Source organism: Bombus pyrosoma, linkage group LG6 (genome assembly GCF_014825855.1).
Source record: "Bombus pyrosoma isolate SC7728 linkage group LG6, ASM1482585v1, whole genome shotgun sequence".
Lineage (NCBI taxonomy): Eukaryota > Metazoa > Arthropoda > Insecta > Hymenoptera > Apidae > Bombus > Bombus pyrosoma.
Genome location: NC_057775.1, coordinates 16,643,247 through 16,662,574, shown reverse-complemented (window position 1 = coordinate 16,662,574; position 19,328 = coordinate 16,643,247). Strand labels below are relative to the sequence as shown.

The window sequence follows — 19,328 nt, the reverse complement described above, 5'->3', positions numbered from 1 at the left end:
CTGATGCGAGAGAATGAAGGGTTACGTTGCAGGTCACATACAAACAGTGCGAAGCAGTTTTTGATAGCAGAGATAAAAGAGGAACGTTGATGCATTCTGGTTTAATTCGTACGTTCAGTTTGGTCTATTTGTATGTCACGTGTGATATTAAAACGTCAGTAGTCACTTTGGATTTCTATCTGGCAATTTTGAAACAAAATATTCCTTTACATTTTTATCTGATGAATTCATTACGAACATGTATGCTGATTCACATTTTTATGAAGAGAAAAATTAAAATTTGGAGAGAGATTTGGTTTATGTATTGAACATTGTAAAGAACACTGTACTTTGTATACGAATTTCCTACAAATGATATGAAATTTGCGAGATAAAAATTGTGAAAAAATAAAATTATTAAAGGAGATAAAATCGATCGTACAATATAGAGTTTGAAAAAATGTCTGTCTGTATGATACTTAAATATTTATCGTTATGAACCACAGTTTGATTATTAACAACCCCAAAGATATATAGCTTTTATATATGATAACGCGAAACGAGAAGGCTCAGCAGGGAATGATGTTTACACGCGAGAAATCGAAAGCTATCAGAGTAGTCGGGACCCTTCGATATTTTCACCGTTTCTATTTCGTTTTACCCCCTGTGGATAACCACCCTTGTACGACAATCCACCTGAAGATCCGATACAGGAGATATTTGCACGCAATTTAAGGATATTTGCAGCGAAACCATTCTCCCTGTATCGCATCTCGTGGATGGCAAACCGATCTGTCATGAATCCCACGAGTTTAGTAGAACGTCTGTCTCTTTGATTGCAACCTTTATGCATTTTTATATATTTCACGATTTTTAGGATTTTTAGAATTTTTTAGTTTTCATATATCTCCTTTCTGTAGAATTATTTCACGCAAGACTGTCAACACAAAATACTTCATCGTGTCTTTAAAAATTGTAGGTTACTACGTACAAATGTAATTTTTTTTAATACTTTCAAAAGCCTAATTTTCTGTTAAAACATCATATCCTGTTTTTCACACACACGTCGGTCAAAATGTGTGCATTGTATTAAAACAAAAATAGTTCCTGTGCAAAATTAATATTTATTATCTTCATTATTCAATATAAAAATACTCTACAACAAGCAGTGGCTACAAAAAGGGAGAGTAAGGGTATGTAGCGACTATAAAATGATACGTCTCATTCTATGTAAGATATATAATCATCACGTAGGTACAATAATTACCGTGACAGCCTAAACCAAGCAGAAAAAAGAGATACAGACATTTAATTAAATACCAGCGAAAAAGGTGCGACCAAACGAACCCTTCATCTTCATGTCGCTCACTTTCGATCTCCACGCTCGTTTCCCTCCACCTAGTCGACAGTTATGGAAAGAACAGGACATTTTGGCAAATTGGCTGAGCTCGAAAGTCGAAAACTCTTTTCCTTTTTTCCCCCTTCTGGCCAATGTCCTTCGTTCAGCACGTGAACAGGTTACTGGTCGATCTCGTCTGCAAAGCCAAGAGTCAAATCCAATCTCAGGCTTGGCGTAATTTGCTAAACCATTTAGAGAAGCGAAAGGGTGGTTGCGTGTCCATTTCTATTCTCCTCGTTTTCGAAATTTCCGTGCTTCTCAGGGTTGTGCGTGGATGTCGCCCACGAAACGACGTCTGACTTTCAGTCAGGTCCTCTCGGTGGTCCACCGCACACAAGATGGGGAACAACGAAACCCCTTTGCTAATTCTACGGCCAATTATGTCCCAACGTCGCGTGGTTTTATCCCCGTCGGGATATGCTCTCGGGGATTTTGTCTCTCACCCCTTTCGTGCTCGCGCCGTGTAGACGACGTCGTCGTGTCGATTGTTCTCCCGCTTCTCCGGTTTCTTAGCGTTTTTACCTCTTTTTTTCGCTCCCTCCATCCTCTTCCACCACCGTCGCTTCAATGGCTAGCCAGCCTGGCGGCCGCATCCTAGGTCATGGTTTTTTGTTCTTTTCGCGGAACAGACGTGGCCACGATTGTTTCGACGGAGACAGACGTGTCTCGAACGCTGGATCCGTTGACTGGTATTGATGCCATGAAACCATCGTGTTTTTAGGAAGGATACTGTGAGAGGATGATTACGTTCGTGCTGGGTAGGACGTGACGTCAGGATGGAAAGAGCATTTTTCTTTCGAGTGGTGGATTACTGTGATATGTATGTTTGATTATAAATTTTGTTGAATGCCAAGTACGTTTACTTCTTTTTCTTTAAGTATCATCTTAAGATTGAAGACTGTCAGATTTGTGTTAAACAGTAGTGTAACATTTATATTCTAATTAGGCTAATGTAAGAAATTACAAGTTTAAATAGTATCGATATTTTGGCTTCTTTTTTAAATATGCGTACTTTTTTTATCTTAATTGGCTATTTCCCTTGATTACCCAGTTTCTGATTAAGAAGATTAGAAATAAAAACGAAGTCCAACGATAATAGACATTCGCGAGGATTCTGCTTAGTTCCATCAACACGATTTTTCTTAGTTTTCTCGTTTTCCTCGAATCCCTTAATCTTTAATCCGGCTAACCGCGTACGTGCTTCTCTGATTTTGTTTTCTGTCCTTATCTGTTCAAACACATGCAGGGAGCGTCTTAAACCAGTTTGTCACGCGACTCGAATGCTCACGGAATATGAATCATGTAATACGGTATTTTGATATTTCTCGACAAGAAATTCTATTCTAGACAGTTTGAAAACGATAAAATTTTTTAACTCGAATATCTTTAAATATTCCCTTAATTCTTGCGAAAAATTGAGCAATTACTTAAAAAAAAAAAATTAAATTATCTTCGATTTTGATGAAAGAAGATTTTCAGAGATTTTTTCGTCGAAATTTTTCGATCGTAACGAAAAAACAATTTACGTAAAATCGCGTGAAAGTTTTAAAAGATCGAAAATGTTGGGTTGAAAATACGAGTAACGATTCGATTCGAGCCGACTGATTTTTGATATACCCAGTAGAATAGTGTGCGGCCACATGGACGGTGTCTGGCTCACGGACGGTTCAAGGGTGGTTTAGGGGCTGAATGCACGAGGGGTTCGCCGTTCCACGGATGCTCACAAACTGGCCGGAACTAAATACTGGAACAAAAGGCACGCCAGCGGCAGTGCGAATTAAAAATGTCTTCGAGTGATCGCGTTCTCTCAAGCACGCTGAGTTATGGCTCGCAATAAATTCGGCTCGATGATCAAAAACACATTTTTAGTAAATATAAATCTGAAAATATAATTTTATGAATCATTTTAAACCCGTGTAATTTAGAAGTTTCATTTGAAAAATGTTAAAATCTATAAGATACAGGAATATTTTTAGAATTTTATTTTAGTTGCTTGTCACTACACTTTCGTATCTTATTATTATATTGTTATATTGATATTCGGGAATCAGCTTATAGCTTTATATTGTCAACAAAATCAATGAATAAATAATTCCCAGTATTAATTTAAAAGCAAATAAAATCATCGAGTTTCGTATAAAGGTTTGTATCGTGTTTGAACACTCGAAGGAACTCTGAATAATTTTATTACATTTTACGGTTTATATTCCTGTTTACATGTTCTGCAACGCAAAAGAGAGAAAAGAGAGGGAAAAGTGTGGGCTGGTTTTATACCGTGGTATACGTGCAAAAGCCTGTTCTTCCGGCCGGGTTAAAATACGGTACATGAAATATTTTTAATACTCGGCTTTACGGCATATGAGGCTGGATTAGTGGATTGCGGAAATTCCGGAATGGTTAACGTCGATGTTTTAAGCGATTTTCAACCAAGTTCTTTTAGTTCCACTCTTAACATGCCTTGCGCAACATTAACAGTGGGAAAAGTGAAATAATTAACTCGACGAATATTTTCATTGAAACAATAAAGTATTAATATTTCATAAGTGCAACAGAATTTCGTATTTTAATATTAAGAAAAAAAAATGAATGGATCATATTGCTGAACCGAATGAAAGAGTTATTATTGATAATCAAATCATACAAAAAAATCTTATGATATCAATAAATTAGGTTAAGACTCATAATTTTGTCCTTTTTAAAGAAGATAAGGAGACATTGTTTCGTTTTTTCGAAAGAAGGTAAAGAGGGATTGCTTTGTTATTTTCATAGGCTTTCGATTTTGTCCGTTTATCGTGGACATTTTTATTAAATTCCACCCTTCCTGTCGTACGGGTGGGATCACCGAGGGTCGAGCACGACCGATCGAAGTTACGGATAGAAGGTAAATAGACTTTCTGAAAAATCGGCCAATTCGAGCTGTCCAGCTGGCCAGGAAGAGAATGTTCGGAAAGACGCGGCATTCGTTACAGTCACTCAACAGAAGGCATAAAATGCTTTCAATTTGTATCCTGATGTCGTTTAGATTTACCCAGTGATCTCTTGGCAACGAAATCATTCGTATAACTCGTTTTTCTTCCAAATGTTTGTTCCGTCGAAATGGTCAGTATTTCACCACTTTTTTATATTTCACGCTGTGGAAGTCTCTACCAGATAGTAGCTTTTATCTTTGATGCATACATTCCGTACAAGCCGATTTTTCCCCATTTTGACATCACCCCTTTTAATCTTGAGTGAGGTCGGTAAAATGAAAAATATTGTTTAATTAATACGTATTTATTTTCGTTCTTTATTCATAAATTAAGTGGAGAGGAAACTTAGCAAGAGGTGAATAACAATAATTGGCATTATTTTATTGGCATCAATGAAAAGAAGTAAAGAATTGAATTAAGTGATATATTTAATATATTTAAAATTTACATTGAATAAAAGTTGAATATTTAGTAAAAACATACAATCTATATTTAATTTAAATACATTTAATATACTTGAAAGCGAAGAACGTATAATATATAATCCTACGTCACTTCCTCCTTGGTTCTTTTGCTGTTCCTATCTTTTGTGAAACGTGCGCGTGACGCGAAGGGTTGAGTCACGTAAGGCTTAATAATACATGCTTCTATTTAATTTTAAATTTTATCTTTAAATATACGCTTCATTAACAAGAGCATATTTTACACTATACTAATTCAAAAGATCGAAACGATGCATAATTCAACATCTACAAATACAAATTAAACATAATTTTGCTTAATCAAGAATTACAAAAATTACCATGAGATTCAATTCGAAAACATCGTAACGCTACTGTAAAGACGATGATGTATCAATCAGTAACTCTAATCGAGAAACAACATTAAATGAATAAACTCGATTTCGCGCGTAAAGCTTGCAACATACCAATCAAAGCAATCGAAAGATATAGGTTATCCGCTGCGTCTCGAGAATTCTAAAACGTCTGAAGGTTTCTCATCCGAGCGGCTCAGACGCGAATCAATGTACTTTGTCCAGTTCGTTACAGTCCATAGAACGAGATCTCAAGACGCTCGTTCGAAGATAGAATCTTCTTACGTTCTTCCGTTTGAAGAGTCCCCCTAAGAGAACACGAGCTCGCTCGTGAGATGGATTTTATTTCGCGGCTTAGCGCGATCTCGTCCCCATACAACCCCTCCCTTCCACCCAAAAAAAAGGAGAGAAAAGAGCAGGTTTCGATTCCGAGGGTAGCTTTATCCGAACGATAGGCCATTTTTCGTCTTTCTTTTCTTTTTCCCTTCTTTTTTTCTTTGCCGATGGGCGTCGCTGTACATGGACGAATTTGCATGAGGCACGGTCACGAATGCTTGCGTGCCGCGACTGATAAGTTAAGCTTAAGCGAACGCTTTACTCACGTTTGCGTTTCTACAGACACACGATGGTGGCGGGTAACGTTCGCTGCTTTAAAACACGCGGAGGCTAACGTTGAGCCGATAAGCTGCTGGTGGATTATTCGAGCGATACGGTGGTTCGGAGTTGTTTCACTGGATTGTGCATAAATATGTCGCTGCAGTATATATGTTGTAGTTCAGAAAGCGTTCGCGAGACGTCAAGATTATCTGGTGTAGGCGTACGATTGGTAGGCAGGTTGTTGAATGTGACAAAACGTAACTAAGCGAAGTGGATATTCCGTCGATATGTGGAGAATCGAAGGTCGATTTTGGTGTGGCCAGATTGTTAACTGTATTCGTATACAGTTTACAGAACTGTTGTACGTGATTCTATATAATTCTATGGTGTTTTCGTCTAATGTAACTGATTTATTCGAATCTTCCGTGGAATTGAGTTAGACGATTTCTTTCACTTTCATGATTATAGGAGTTTTGGAACACGTGAATATTCGTAAAGCAAGTTAAAGATACACATATATCTAGTATTAAAATTCAACAAAAAGGAGAAAAATTGATAATATAAAATTGATTGACGACATATTCAATTTTAAAACTATTCATCTGTGAAACATGAAAAATATTACTCACTGTATTTTCCTCATATGATCTTCAATGTAATGCAATCGGTAATTCGTCGACACGCGAACCAAAATTGTTTCCCATTAACTTCTAACGTGCACTCTAAACCTGCCATTTGTCACAGATAAGATGTATCAGGGAAAAAGTAAGAGATATTTATTTAGGGCAAGTTTTCGGTAGTAGCACTGTAGCATACGCATTGGCACCCCCTTAACGCTATTTTTCTTCGCACTATCCCTCGTTTACTTATTCCGCCTTTTTCCCTCTTCGGGTTCAGTTTTATTTCTCCTATTTTCTCATTTGTTATTTCGTTTTCCTCCTTTATCTTGTATTCACTGTTTCTCGATCTTTCTTTTTGTACCTGCTTGTTTTCTCCTCCTTTTTTCACCACGAATCGTTGCTTGGGCACCGACACCGACACCTTCTTCTTCTTTATTTCCATTAGGGTGCTTCCAACCATTTGTTATGATCCTACAGATTTGGGAGAGCAACGATGTACCTTCCAAGAATAATCCCTCACTCGCTTAAATTATTCCTTCGATGGCTTTTAACTTGAACGAAGATTCGATGCTTTTAAGCTTGCCTGTGTATACGATGTTTTGATATTATAGGCAACATGAAGATTGAATTTTCATTTACGTTATTTACGATATTTCAATAATTTTTAGTACAATTTTATATGCAAAAAAATATACAACACCCACAGTTATAATACTCTTTATAATATTTAGAATATAAAACAACGCCTTATGTATTTAGGTTCTATTTCTGTAACTATGATATATTCATAAAAATACAAATTTGCAAAATACTACATCTCATCTAATCGTATAACTTTACTGATAATTCATTTATATATCGATTATATTTCGTGATTGCTTTCAATGCACCATTTCTTTCCACATCTTTTTGTAAAATTCTAATCATAGCTGCGATAAAAGAATAAGGTCAAGCGACATAAATGTTACTCTTCCATTGTTTTCGTGTGCTACATTCACGGCTAAAGTTTACATACGTTGAAATTTCGTGTGCTCCATAACGAACAACTTTTAGGATTTCTTCGTCCCACTTGCAATAAGACAGTTGTTCCATTTTTTCGTTTGTCAAGTGGAAGGGAAGATGCTCGAGCTGAGAAGCTTTGACAGTCAAATTAAAATCAACCGGCCGCCCTGACGAACTAAAATTGGTCTCTGACAGAACCTAATACGGTTTCGAGGTATCGACGTATCATCTGTGCGCCCCGCTCGATGGATTTTTATTGTTTTCTTTTGGTGTCGCTCCGTTCGTCTGCCTGACCACCAGTCGATAACCGTACATTATTTGAGAAAAATGAGGAGGGGAACAAAATTTTAATCAGGAAACTGTCGCTAGTGAAATGAACGGCCTTCGATCCAACGCGACGAACGTTTCTTCCTGTTAGTCGTTCGTGTTTCTACTAACATGGCAGTTATGACGGGCATTTATAGTCTTCTTTACATAATAATTTTTGTGATTGTATAGGATTACAAATAAGTGTTTGTAGATTAACAAAGAGTGACTGAACTTTGCATTGAATTTTATATGACTTAATTTAAGTTTACAGTAATTAGACGAGGAACTATAACAAAAATAAAAAAACACGCTTAACCTTTTCACAGTGTGGTAGGAGAGAGACCCGGCCAAGCCATCGAATACGGTACTGTGAACTTAAATTGTATTATGTCTAACGTAATTAGATATCAAAATTTAATCTGTACACGCGTACAGATAAAATTCCCAAATTTCCAACAAATTTTCTGTTAAAAATATGTTTGTCAAATCATCATTTTCGTATTTTTTACAACTTTACTAATCAAGCAATAATTAATTTAATGATATTAATCTAATAAGCACTAACGTATAAATAACTGAATAATTAAGTAAATGTCTATTATTCATTGAAACTTGAGTTTCAGAGACACGAATACCTTAATCAGCTGAAAATGAAAAGGAGAAATAAGAAAGAAAGAAATAATCAAAGACTCTGTTTCAAAGGAGCTTGTTCCAAAATGTGCAAGTTTAAGTTTCTCCCACGATCTTAGACAGTTGAGCCTAGAAGCTTGAAACAACTGGCCGGCGCCCGTCTTTTATTGAATTCTTTCCTTTTACCGACTGGTAGTTGGAGTAGCACTCTGGCTGTATATGTAAATGTAGCTTAGGGGACTGTAATCCCATGGGAAGTCGGGCAAGGGACGCGATGGAGAGAACTGCAGTAAACGATATTTCGTCATTGGTGGGCACACCCTTATCTTCGCTGTACACGCTTCTATATCACCCTTCGATCGTGAAAATAGAATCCTAAAATCACGACGTTAATGATGTTCGGTATACAAGCTTAGAGACTTAGCGAAAAAATCCAGCTAAATTGGCTCTATCGTTCTCGAACGTCGTGTAGAATCTTATTGAGCGAACTCAGTAATTGGACCTATAGAGGATATTATCCAAGTGCGCGAGTTTGTTTGTTTTTATTTAATATTTAATTCAAGGTATTGTGGTTAATGGCATTAATAACATATTCGCTTAGAATACAAATTGATTGACTCCATTTTCCAACAACAGCATATGATTTAGGATACGATTAAATTTGATGAAATTGGTTAGCTTATATTAGGAAAATCTTTAATGTGAAAGCACGGTTAATACATTGCGGACGGTATGTTTCGACAAACATATGCCTGAATTCTCGTGAAAAGATTCAAAAGATCGCTCGGAAAGTTCGTTCCAATTTACATTTCGATTCGATATACATTTATCGAATTATATAGGTGCCATTTTATTCCAGAATCTTTCACCGTTATTCATGCAATTTGAATATTCCATCGTTGTAGAATCTCTCATGTTTTTCGGCGAAAAACTTTTCAATATGATTTTTTATGTCGACCAGAGAGTTAGAAATCGGAAGGAACTTTCCGAGCAGCATTTAACGAGTGTAATATTTTGTTAAAAATCAATAAGCACATTTAAAGTAAATACTTTTAGTAACGGAGAAGGACTAATGGAATTAAAAGCAATAATAGAGAAGAGAAGGGCAAGGGCAATACAAGACGGGGAGGAAGGAGAAGAAGGTAGCACAGCAAGGAGGCAAAAGACCAAAGTGACAATAATGTGTAATCATAAGTTGCAATAATTTGTAGTCATTAGTTTTCGCGGCTAAAGATAAGAATATGCTAAGGAGTGAAATACAATAAATGTAAGAAATGTAAATCGGAAGTTCGTCCAAACCCGAAAGGACTAAAATAAATAAATACTTTTAGCAACGTTTTTTTAGTGTGATATGCTTGAAGACAATTTCTCCGAAGCAAAGGTACTAAGCAAAATGTATTATTTTATTAAATTCCTTAAAAATCGGAACGAACTTTCCGAGCGATAAATATTATATTTAATATATTGATATCGGTTTTGTATTATTCAAGTATGCGATGTAAAATCAAATTCATAGCGTTTTGTTTATAGCATCCATTGCTTCTTTTTACTGCTTTATTTAACAGTAGTTAACATTTTTATAAGATACCGCACGAAGTATGTAAGACGTGAATTTGCGTCTTCCGCAATGTGTTAAAATGAATTTACTAACTACATTCTGTGATGTCTTGTGACACTAAGATTTAGAGGAGCATATTCATATACATATGTAGAGTGTTACAAAATAGGTGATACGATTCAGCATTCTGTACGCAAAAATAAATCGAAAATGTAACTAGTATTGGCTTCTATACGAAACATATATATTTTAATTGCAACGAGATGGGAACAAAATAGCAAATTAAACGTTGGAAATTGCGGTTTCTTGCTCGAATTCAAAACAACACTTCAGTATCAACAACTGAATATTCTACTAATATTTCTGACTACTGAATGCCATAACCACTAAACTCTAGTGAATATCATACTAATTTCTCAACTATGATAGTATCACTGTAAAAGAAAATTTCTCTACGTCGCACGCTATCTTTATTTAACCAGACACGAAAAGTAAAAATAGCTTAATATCGTCTACGTCAATTCCCAAGCAAGCTTGGGGAGAATTAATCTGGACCTTTCTTGGAAATAAGAGGAGAAAACGGCAATTGGTCGCTAATCCGCGAAAGCCTTCCAAGATTCGAGCATCGCCGACTCATGGAGCCCTTCGAAGGGCTGGTAAATGGTACATATAACCTTATGTATCACGTACAAGACGAAGCATATAAATCTGTTGTATTCGAGTCTCCTTTCTTTGACAAGATTATCGGCGTACGCTAAAGAGGGTGGTTGTCTTTGAAAGAAAGAAGGCTCGAGAAAGTTCGGTGCTCTTTTGCAAATTAATGTAACCTCCTTCTCTGCCCAGACATTCTTTTCATTCTTTTCATTTTATCTACGGTTTTTCGATTCAAGATAGACGTCGAACATCGTCGATGAAAGAACGATAATGTAATTAAAATTACATTGGAAAGAATACCGATATCTTTTACGTAATACTCGATGCATCCGTGGGGAAACGACACGGGCATGTTATGTTACAACGTGTAAAATTTAATTATCCGATATCCCAATATCCTCACAGAAAGTCCAATTTATCTCGTGTACGGAGTGCAAGTATTTGTGGCACGTTCAGGTAGGCTACCTTTGACATTCGAGAAACGATTTATAATTAAATGCCTTTGTATCGTTCCGTACGTATCGTGTATCTTGTGAAAGCAATTTTACATGATATAGGTGGAAATTTGTAATGTGGATATTTAACGTGTATCGTTGAGATACGTTTATTAATTTTCTGTAATGTTCTATGGTTCTGAGAGATATCTCAGAGAGTAGTAGAATCAATAAAAAAATATTCTAGACGTTTTTTTATTTCACACCTCGGTTTGGAAAATATCAAGTTTGAAATTGTAGTCGATAACCCGTTGATTGTCACAGTTAACGAGTTCATTTGGAAGTTAGTTCACAAGCGCATTGTACTCGAGGAATTTTTACGTTTTATTTTTTCTCCAACGAAGTCTGAAACAAATGGACAAATTTTATTCTTTTTTTTTTCTCTTCAAAAAATATTTCAAGCAAAAAATTGTCAGTTTTCTGAACGCTTCAAAAAGAGAAATGTCAATTTTTTAGCGTCAAACAAACTATTATCTTGGTTATTTTTGACGATACCAGATCTACTTAGAATCACCATAGTTTCATCAATGATTTTTAAGGTCAGGACTGATACGAATTAATAAGTTCTCATGAAAACTAATAAATGCTAATTAGTTAATTGAAAAAAACAAAGAACAGATTGCAAAAGCTAAATTTGTACTCTCTGTAGTAATAACTGAAGTGATAAATATTATTATTAAATCGAGGTACTCGGCCATGTTATACAGTGGTAGCAAAGTGAATGAAGTTCTTTTAAGTGCGCGAAAAAGCTTTAGCGCTGTTTATGACTCTTGGGAATAACATTGCGACCAAGTGGGAAATGTTTTTGGCGTGTTTCGACCTGACCTCGACACGTTTAGTCATCCTTTGTCGTTTGTTTCACTGTTAAATGTGGAAGTGAACGTGTGAAGCTTCAATAAAATTATAACACACTCTGTGTTATCAAGTTTTATAATTAAAATTAGGAGAATTATAAAAGAATAAATTTCTTTCTTTTGTGTTTCTAGAAAAGCATTTTTCTCCGAAAATAATGATGTTGTTTTAAATTAAAAACGATACGTCTGTTAATTTATTTAAATGGTACTTTTTCTAAAAAACAATACAAATATCTTTTCCAGCGAATAGTAATATCTATGTATATGGTTTCTTTTAAATTCAGCCAATATTTTGCTATTGCAACTTCCAAGAATTATTTGACGACTGATTCCTTTGGAGATTAATTTGGAGATTCGTGTAAAATTAATTGATGAACTTAATCGAGATAGTGAATAATGTAACAATATATCCAAACAGTTAAAGTACAGTAACGCCCCTTAAAAACCCTGATCGCCGTCACCTGTGTCTCTTTTGTGAACGAGACAATCTGGAATCCCTCAAGTGATGTTCATGGGACATCATGATCCGTGGGGTCGGTTTAATGGGTGTCCCTGTGGTGCGGTCACGTGGCCTATACATACATATATCTCTATAGCGTATATAAATGCGGTTATCTACACCATATAGGGTAACATACCATTAATAGTATAGTGCATGATTCAATGACGTCGCATAGAATAATTTACATACAGGCTTCAGAATCGACTTAATTGCAAACGGGGCAAGAAACTGTTGTTTTGTCTAAAGAAACGTGTTGAGTTTAATATGGTGACCATTAAAGTTGAAACTGGTTGAACTGAATATGTTTGTTCATATTCCGATACCGTGTGGTCTTCTGAATTGGTTTTACAATTACACGAATCTCCAAATTAATCTCCAAAGGGATCAGTCGTCAAATAATTCTTGGAAGTTGCAATAGCAAAATATTGCCTGAATTTAAAAGAAACCTTATACATAGATATTACTATTGGCTGGAAAAGATATTTGTATATTTTTGAGAAATTTAAATATGAAAGGATACGCAAAATACGTATATTCCGCAAGGATATGAAAAATATCCAATGTAATGTTTAAAGAATGAAACAAATCTCTACTTAGGTTCCATTTCCATGCAACAATTTGCACAAACATTCACAGCTTGGCTATAGTAATGAAACTAGCAATAACTCAGCAAGTGGGATCTACCTCGAATATTATACTCGACCTTACTTTAAAAACCCTTGATTACGCTACACATGTCTATAATATACAGAACGTGTTTAGAATATCTCATCTAAATACTAATTACGCAAATGCAAAGCTGGTTTATCAGAAACGCGCATCAAACAGCCGAAGCCACACTCATTCATAATCATTTTACGAAACCAAGGGTGACATCAAAAGGCAGGAAAAACAGTATAAAGCAAGAGAGGAAGAAACAGAAAGGGAAAAGAGAAGAGCGTGCAGTAGTTGTCCCTGTGGGATGGTCACGTGGCCTATATACCATGGGAAAGCAGTAGGGGCTCGTCGTTATACGGCAATGGGTAGCACATGACGGTGTCCCATAAATAGTCGGCCGGACGCCGGAATTTCCATTATATCGCGTTCCCGTACGTAGTCTCCATAAACAATATCATCGAAGTCCGCGCCGAAATGGCGTTCCCCATTAGGTGTTTGGCCTGCAATATTTATTACGGACACGGTCATTGTGATACGCGGGATTTATAGCCGGGTTTTGTGCTGAAAATCTGCAGGTCGCTTTGAAATGGCATCAGAGAAGGACAGAGAGAAGCGGAATAGAAGAGAACAGGGACTGAGGTAGAGAGGGAAAGTTGGAAAATAGTTGAACAATTCGAGCTGTTCGCGGGCTGTAGCGTTAAACATAGCGAAATACTCGATCTTCGAGTTTACTAGCGCATTCCAAGCGTTCGATATTTTACACCGTGTTTCCGTGTCCATTTTCGTGGCTACAGCGAACGGTAGTGCCAGCGATAGTTCTAATCATGTTCAATTAACGGACTGACCAAATGCACGTAAAACGGCGGTATATTTCAAAGTTACCGTGCAAATGCGTAGATCTGTCGTTCGTGTAAATTGCACGATGTTATTTGTCTATTCCTTCCGTTTACGGTTTCGAAGAATTTTGTTAATTATTTTAGAATGAATTTTTGATGATTAATAGGTTTTTTCTTGTTATGAAATGCTTGTAAATGGAAGGAACACTCCCTTAAAATATTTGTTTAAAGCAGCAGGGGAAACGAGTGATTCGTTACAGAATGTAAACATAAATGAGGTTAATATGACTAATTTAAATAATGATTTCTTCCAACAGAAGATTATTTACCGTCGATTTATATGTTGTTATTGAACACTAATGATGTTACTGTTCGAATAGAAAAGTCATAGACTACAGTTTGTACATAGTAGGGAAATACAGTATAATTTTCAAACATCACCTCTAAAATTCTATATGAATTTGTTAATAGTAAAAAATTCGGAATATTATTTTCCTCTAATTAAAAAATTTTTTTTTATTTAATCTGTTTATATTCTAGAATTTATATGACGTGCGCTATATCGTTATTCGATTACGAAATATTCAACGCAGTATCTTATTTCCCCACGGAATACATCGTTTATGACAGTTTTATTGGTGATTCGCGTCATGACTGAAACTCCAGCCGCAATGGTATAGCCAAGTATTTCAAGATACCATTTCGACCGCAGGTGTTGATGCTCTTGGCTCAGTTGGTTGTTACCCGAATATTTCATGAGCTCAACGAGTAAATTCTGCGTCACCCTTCTTGAATCATTCATTCTCCGGGAGTGCTGTCTGTAAATTTATATCGCACAATTACAAATCTAAAATTATTATTCTTATTTGTATTAGTATTAGTATTCTATATGATCTGATTCTTATAAACAAGTATCTCGCACATAAAAATTATGCAGAATTATTCTATTATTCGTACTATTGGTTTCTACACGATCAAATGTCTTTTGTTAATTTCGGTTGGCCTTGGATGTCATTACAATTGACTTCTTAATGCTATCAACGCGAAGAAAGTTCAATCCCTTCCACGAAATACCAGTCGATTAGTAAGAAAATGAAATTATCAACGCACTAAGTATATTGAGACGCAGTGTTGCGTGCAAATTTACGGCTTGTTTAACAGTCTCCGTGATCTACCATCCGAATTCTGCCTTGATTAATGTATGCTCCCATTTTGGACCTGAGCTCCTTCAAGATCGGCAAAGGCAGGCTTCTCTCCCGGGACCAAATCATGACGAACTTGTATCCCTGGTGATGCGTCGACTCGTAACAGACCAGCATCCCAAGAACCGTATCGTACTTTACGAAGGCTATTACGTGACGAAAGGGCCCTGGGAATAGAAAATTTTGAAAATTTTTAACAAATTTAACGCCAGCCTGATTATCGAACCATAAACAGAAAGTAAAGTTATTCTTCTCCGAGACAAAAACGAAAAAAAAAGAATATAAAGGATCAAACAAGTTAGTGTTATGGGTTATGAAGCTATTAACAGATCGAACGCCTACCAACTTGTTCAGCGACGACATTCCGATAACACGCCATTGAAAATATTAGTTTTATCGATTCACGTGGCAAGGTTCGCAGAGGTCTAGGCTGTCTTTATGGAAAATATTTTCTTTAAAGTTTATCCCACTCGCTTGCTGAACACTTTGAGTAAGCTTGCGAAAGATCAAGGTACGGTTATTTTAAACTTCAGGGTTCTTTAACATTTTAAAGTCGGAGAATTTAGAATCGATTTATTTGCTTTTCATCAAAGAGGAAGCTTATCATTAAAATTATCAAAAGTTGGAGAATTCAATAATGCTTAACATTAGAATTGTCACGACTAATTAGCATGAAAAGTTACAGAAATTTTACGAATATTTTATAATTTTTCATTGAAATTTTATAAAATCATAATGGTGTATTTTTGAGGATTGGAAGGATTTTGTTCTTTTTTTCCATCAAAAATTTTTTCATTTCCATTCCATTCGTACAAATTTTATACCGAATAATTCTAGTACTAAATAAGATATTTACCTAATCTCTTTTTCGATCCTTCAAGCTGCCAGGTTGCAACGATATCATTCCCATTGACATCTCCATCGATGTTAAAAACGGTAGGAATATCGTTCTTATAACTGAGCGCAGTGAATTTCACCGTAAACGCGTTGGGCGACGTCTGCCTGACCAGGAACCGTCCGCATCTACTTAAGCTTACATTTACCGGCGTGCCAGCAGCGAAATACCATTCTCCTGCAAACTAACATAGAAATTCCACACTTTTTCTTTCTCAGCCTATAATCTCTTGACAATTCGTTTATCAACAATTATCGTTTGGCTCTGTTTCAATTTTTTGTACAGAAACGTTTTATTTTATCTTGAATTCGTGTGCCACGCGCCAGTGTGCGTAAATTCGAATTAGATTCGTGCGTATGCAATATGCATACAGGCAATATGAAAATTAATGCGTACGATTATGCGTAATGATCCAATATTGACAAATATCGGCTGCAGTGAGTGCAAGCACATGACCCGTTGAACTAACGTTTCCGAATTTACGGGTGTCGACATAGATGTGTCATGTTCATGGTTATCATACGAAATGTAACTCGGTATCATTATGTCAAGTTTCAAATGAACGGGTCTTATGGATACGATTATGCGAATACGAGCCTGTTTCGTTTATATGTACGTTCGCAAACATGTTATTTAAAATAATCGAACGATCGTGTAATCATACAATGCAATCGATATTGCAGAAGTCACTAAGTTTGTGGTTTTGATATTTATCGTTCAGATGTTTAATAATTAGCAGTTTGTAATATGTTGGTGCAGGTTTCCTTTACTTGCGTTAAATGGAGATTTTTAGAGCGTGTGAATGAATTGTGAAAATAATAGCCAGATCCTGATGAAAATAAAATATAAAATCTTGATAAATCTCGTATGATTGCAATATTAGATATTGTTTTATTTATGCAAACTACAAATCTACTTGCGATTTTTATTTTCAGTTATAACAATAAAACGAATAAAACGTGAATTTTTTGTCTTGCGGTAATTAGCATCAAAGAATTGTTAATGCTTTATCAATTTTATAATTTCATTGTACGAGGTATTCTTAAATTGGTGGCGGAACATGAACGAAGGTAAACCTACATGGAAAAGTAAGTTGGAAATGGAGGGTGATATTTTTTCATATACAGAAATGAGATACAAGTTTCAGATATAAGCTTTATTTTCAAATAAATCGATATTGAAAATCGACAAACACGTATGCTTTTACATGTTAGTACACGGTGTTTGCATCATTATTCCAGATGATTACATTAAACTTTTAACGTTACATATTAAAGAATGAATAACCAAGTAGATGTAAATTCTATCTTGTCGTTATTAAAGTTAGATAAATGCAACAAAAATTACTCTACTGCATAAAAAGGTACAATCAACACTTGACGAATTTCTAACATCAATTTATCTGAAAATAAAGCTTCATATAAAAACATCTTCTTCCACACTTCCAACCTATTTTTCCACATTGTACCTTCTTTTTTAGTTATACGATATATCAATTCGAAAACACTCTGGCTTCTGTATCACACTGTTCACTTCAACGTCTCATCGACATATTATTTTCTACTTAAATCAACATCAAATCGATGCAAATGTAGCACTACCTGACTCAAGTCCAGCGGCTGTCCAATATCCGGGGAGCAGGACGCACAATAGGATATCAAACACATCGTGCAAATCAGCATCGGAAGTATATCACGGGCGTGGAACATTTTCAATTCGGCTCGAAGGGATTCACACGCGGCTGTGTCTCCACACGAACTGTTTCGAGTATATTGAAACCGTAAACGCGGATTCTGACGGGATTTCAGTTCGTTATCTACAACGTATTGCTCATGGGGGGTTTGTCGACGTTGAACGCATACAAACATATATCGGCGTGCAGTCTGTAAACGCGTACTCGTGCTTAAATACCCGTGACCGAACTGTTTACCGACCCTCCTATTTATGTACACGTGTCTCTGCAAAGCAGATTTGTCTTCTCTCTGTTTCGGCCGCGCGACTTCTTGAGAATTGCGGCGCGAAATCGAGCTGTTTGCACTGATGGAATTTAATTCACTGCTGGAAACTGGGCGTTGGGGAATCGGCGAATGCAATTGAAATGGCGAGTATGTGTGCGTATAGGTACAGGAGGTATAAATGGAGATGATGGACGATTCTGAGCGTGGTACGGTTTGTTGTTTGCATAGGATGATGATGTGAATTGTCTATGGGATATTTGGAGTATGATAGAATATATTAATATTTTATTTAGTGATGGTTTATAAAGAAACATTTTAATCGAAAATATAAATTCGAAAGGAATTATTATTTATTTCTGCTGATAGTACTAAGTATTTGAAACTTTATGACTCTGGAGCGGGCTGTGTGCATTATCATTGATAATGCATAATTCATATTTTATCTGCTAACGTTATTATGGTAAGATCATTTGGGGCCAACAAATAAATTGTAACGGAATTATTATTTACTTATTAATAATAATTATTGGAAATTTCGATCATACTTACAGTAAACATATGTTTTGTACAGTAAAAATGGTCTTGTTATAATTATAGATTAATGACTTTCACTTCAACACAATTTGACAAGACAGTTAAATTTCATTCAAGCGTGGAATTTTATCAGATAAATTGGAAGGTCAGTTAACGTAATTCCAGTGACAGATTAGTTGGATAAAAGCAATAACTTTCGCAAGCAGTCGATATTCATAATTCAAGCATTCAAACTCGTTAAGTTAAGCCTTTAATCTCTGTTTGTGAGATGATCCTGCAAGATCTTCAGTCTCATTGTATACAGAGATATGCACAAACCACATTTATTTCCGCTCGAGTAACTGTTTACAGTTTCTACGAAAGTTATAACTGTGTCCATTTACCAACGATAATGCGGATTTATGAGGGGTACGCGGTGAACCCCAACCATCGACTATGAACGTTGGGTTATCGGCAATCCGGTCTCGATAAGTGTTTATCTAACTCGGCAGAAGACCGTAAACAGATATAAATGTGGCTAAGATTAATAGTCGATACTATGATGGTATTTCTGACAATGATAGTCAAGAGATTAATTCATTTAACGATATTCCCACGCTTTTACCATTTGACTCGTGTAATTGTTAGAAATATTTTTAACCATTAATTATTTTTAATTATTAATGTTGAATATTTTCATATTGTACTTATCATAGACAGTTAAAATGATTGTTGATATTTGGTTATAACACTAATCGTCTTGTACAATCTCTGAATCATTGAATTCACGGTTCAATGATTGAACCACAAGAATTTCTATTTTTCTAGTGATTTTGAAAATTATAAATTAAATCAGTTATTTAAAAATAAATTATTAAAGTCGCGA

The 19,328-nt window shown here is 35.7% G+C and overlaps 2 protein-coding genes across 3 annotated transcripts in view; one reads left to right on the top strand and one right to left on the bottom strand.

Annotated features, from left to right (window-relative positions):
* Nucleotides 1-19,328, top strand: part of LOC122568100 (transcription initiation factor TFIID subunit 1-like) — a 247,112-nt gene that overhangs the window by 140,760 nt on the left and 87,024 nt on the right. The window lies entirely within an intron of this gene.
* Nucleotides 9,915-18,123, bottom strand: LOC122568104. Of its 2 annotated transcripts, XR_006316966.1 has the most exons (5): nucleotides 17,573-18,123; nucleotides 15,933-16,155; nucleotides 14,985-15,243; nucleotides 14,573-14,692; nucleotides 9,915-11,370 (listed from the first exon to the last, which is right to left on the bottom strand). XR_006316966.1 is itself a non-coding variant. In XM_043727468.1 (4 exons), exons 1-3 carry the CDS (start codon nucleotides 17,837-17,839, stop codon nucleotides 15,029-15,031), a joined length of 705 nt encoding a protein of 234 aa, XP_043583403.1. In that variant the 5' UTR covers nucleotides 17,840-18,123; the 3' UTR covers nucleotides 13,828-14,692; nucleotides 14,985-15,028. The 2 variants fall into 2 exon arrangements, 1 of the variants encoding a protein (XP_043583403.1); XM_043727468.1 differs by lacking the exon at nucleotides 9,915-11,370 and having other exon boundaries at nucleotides 13,828-14,692.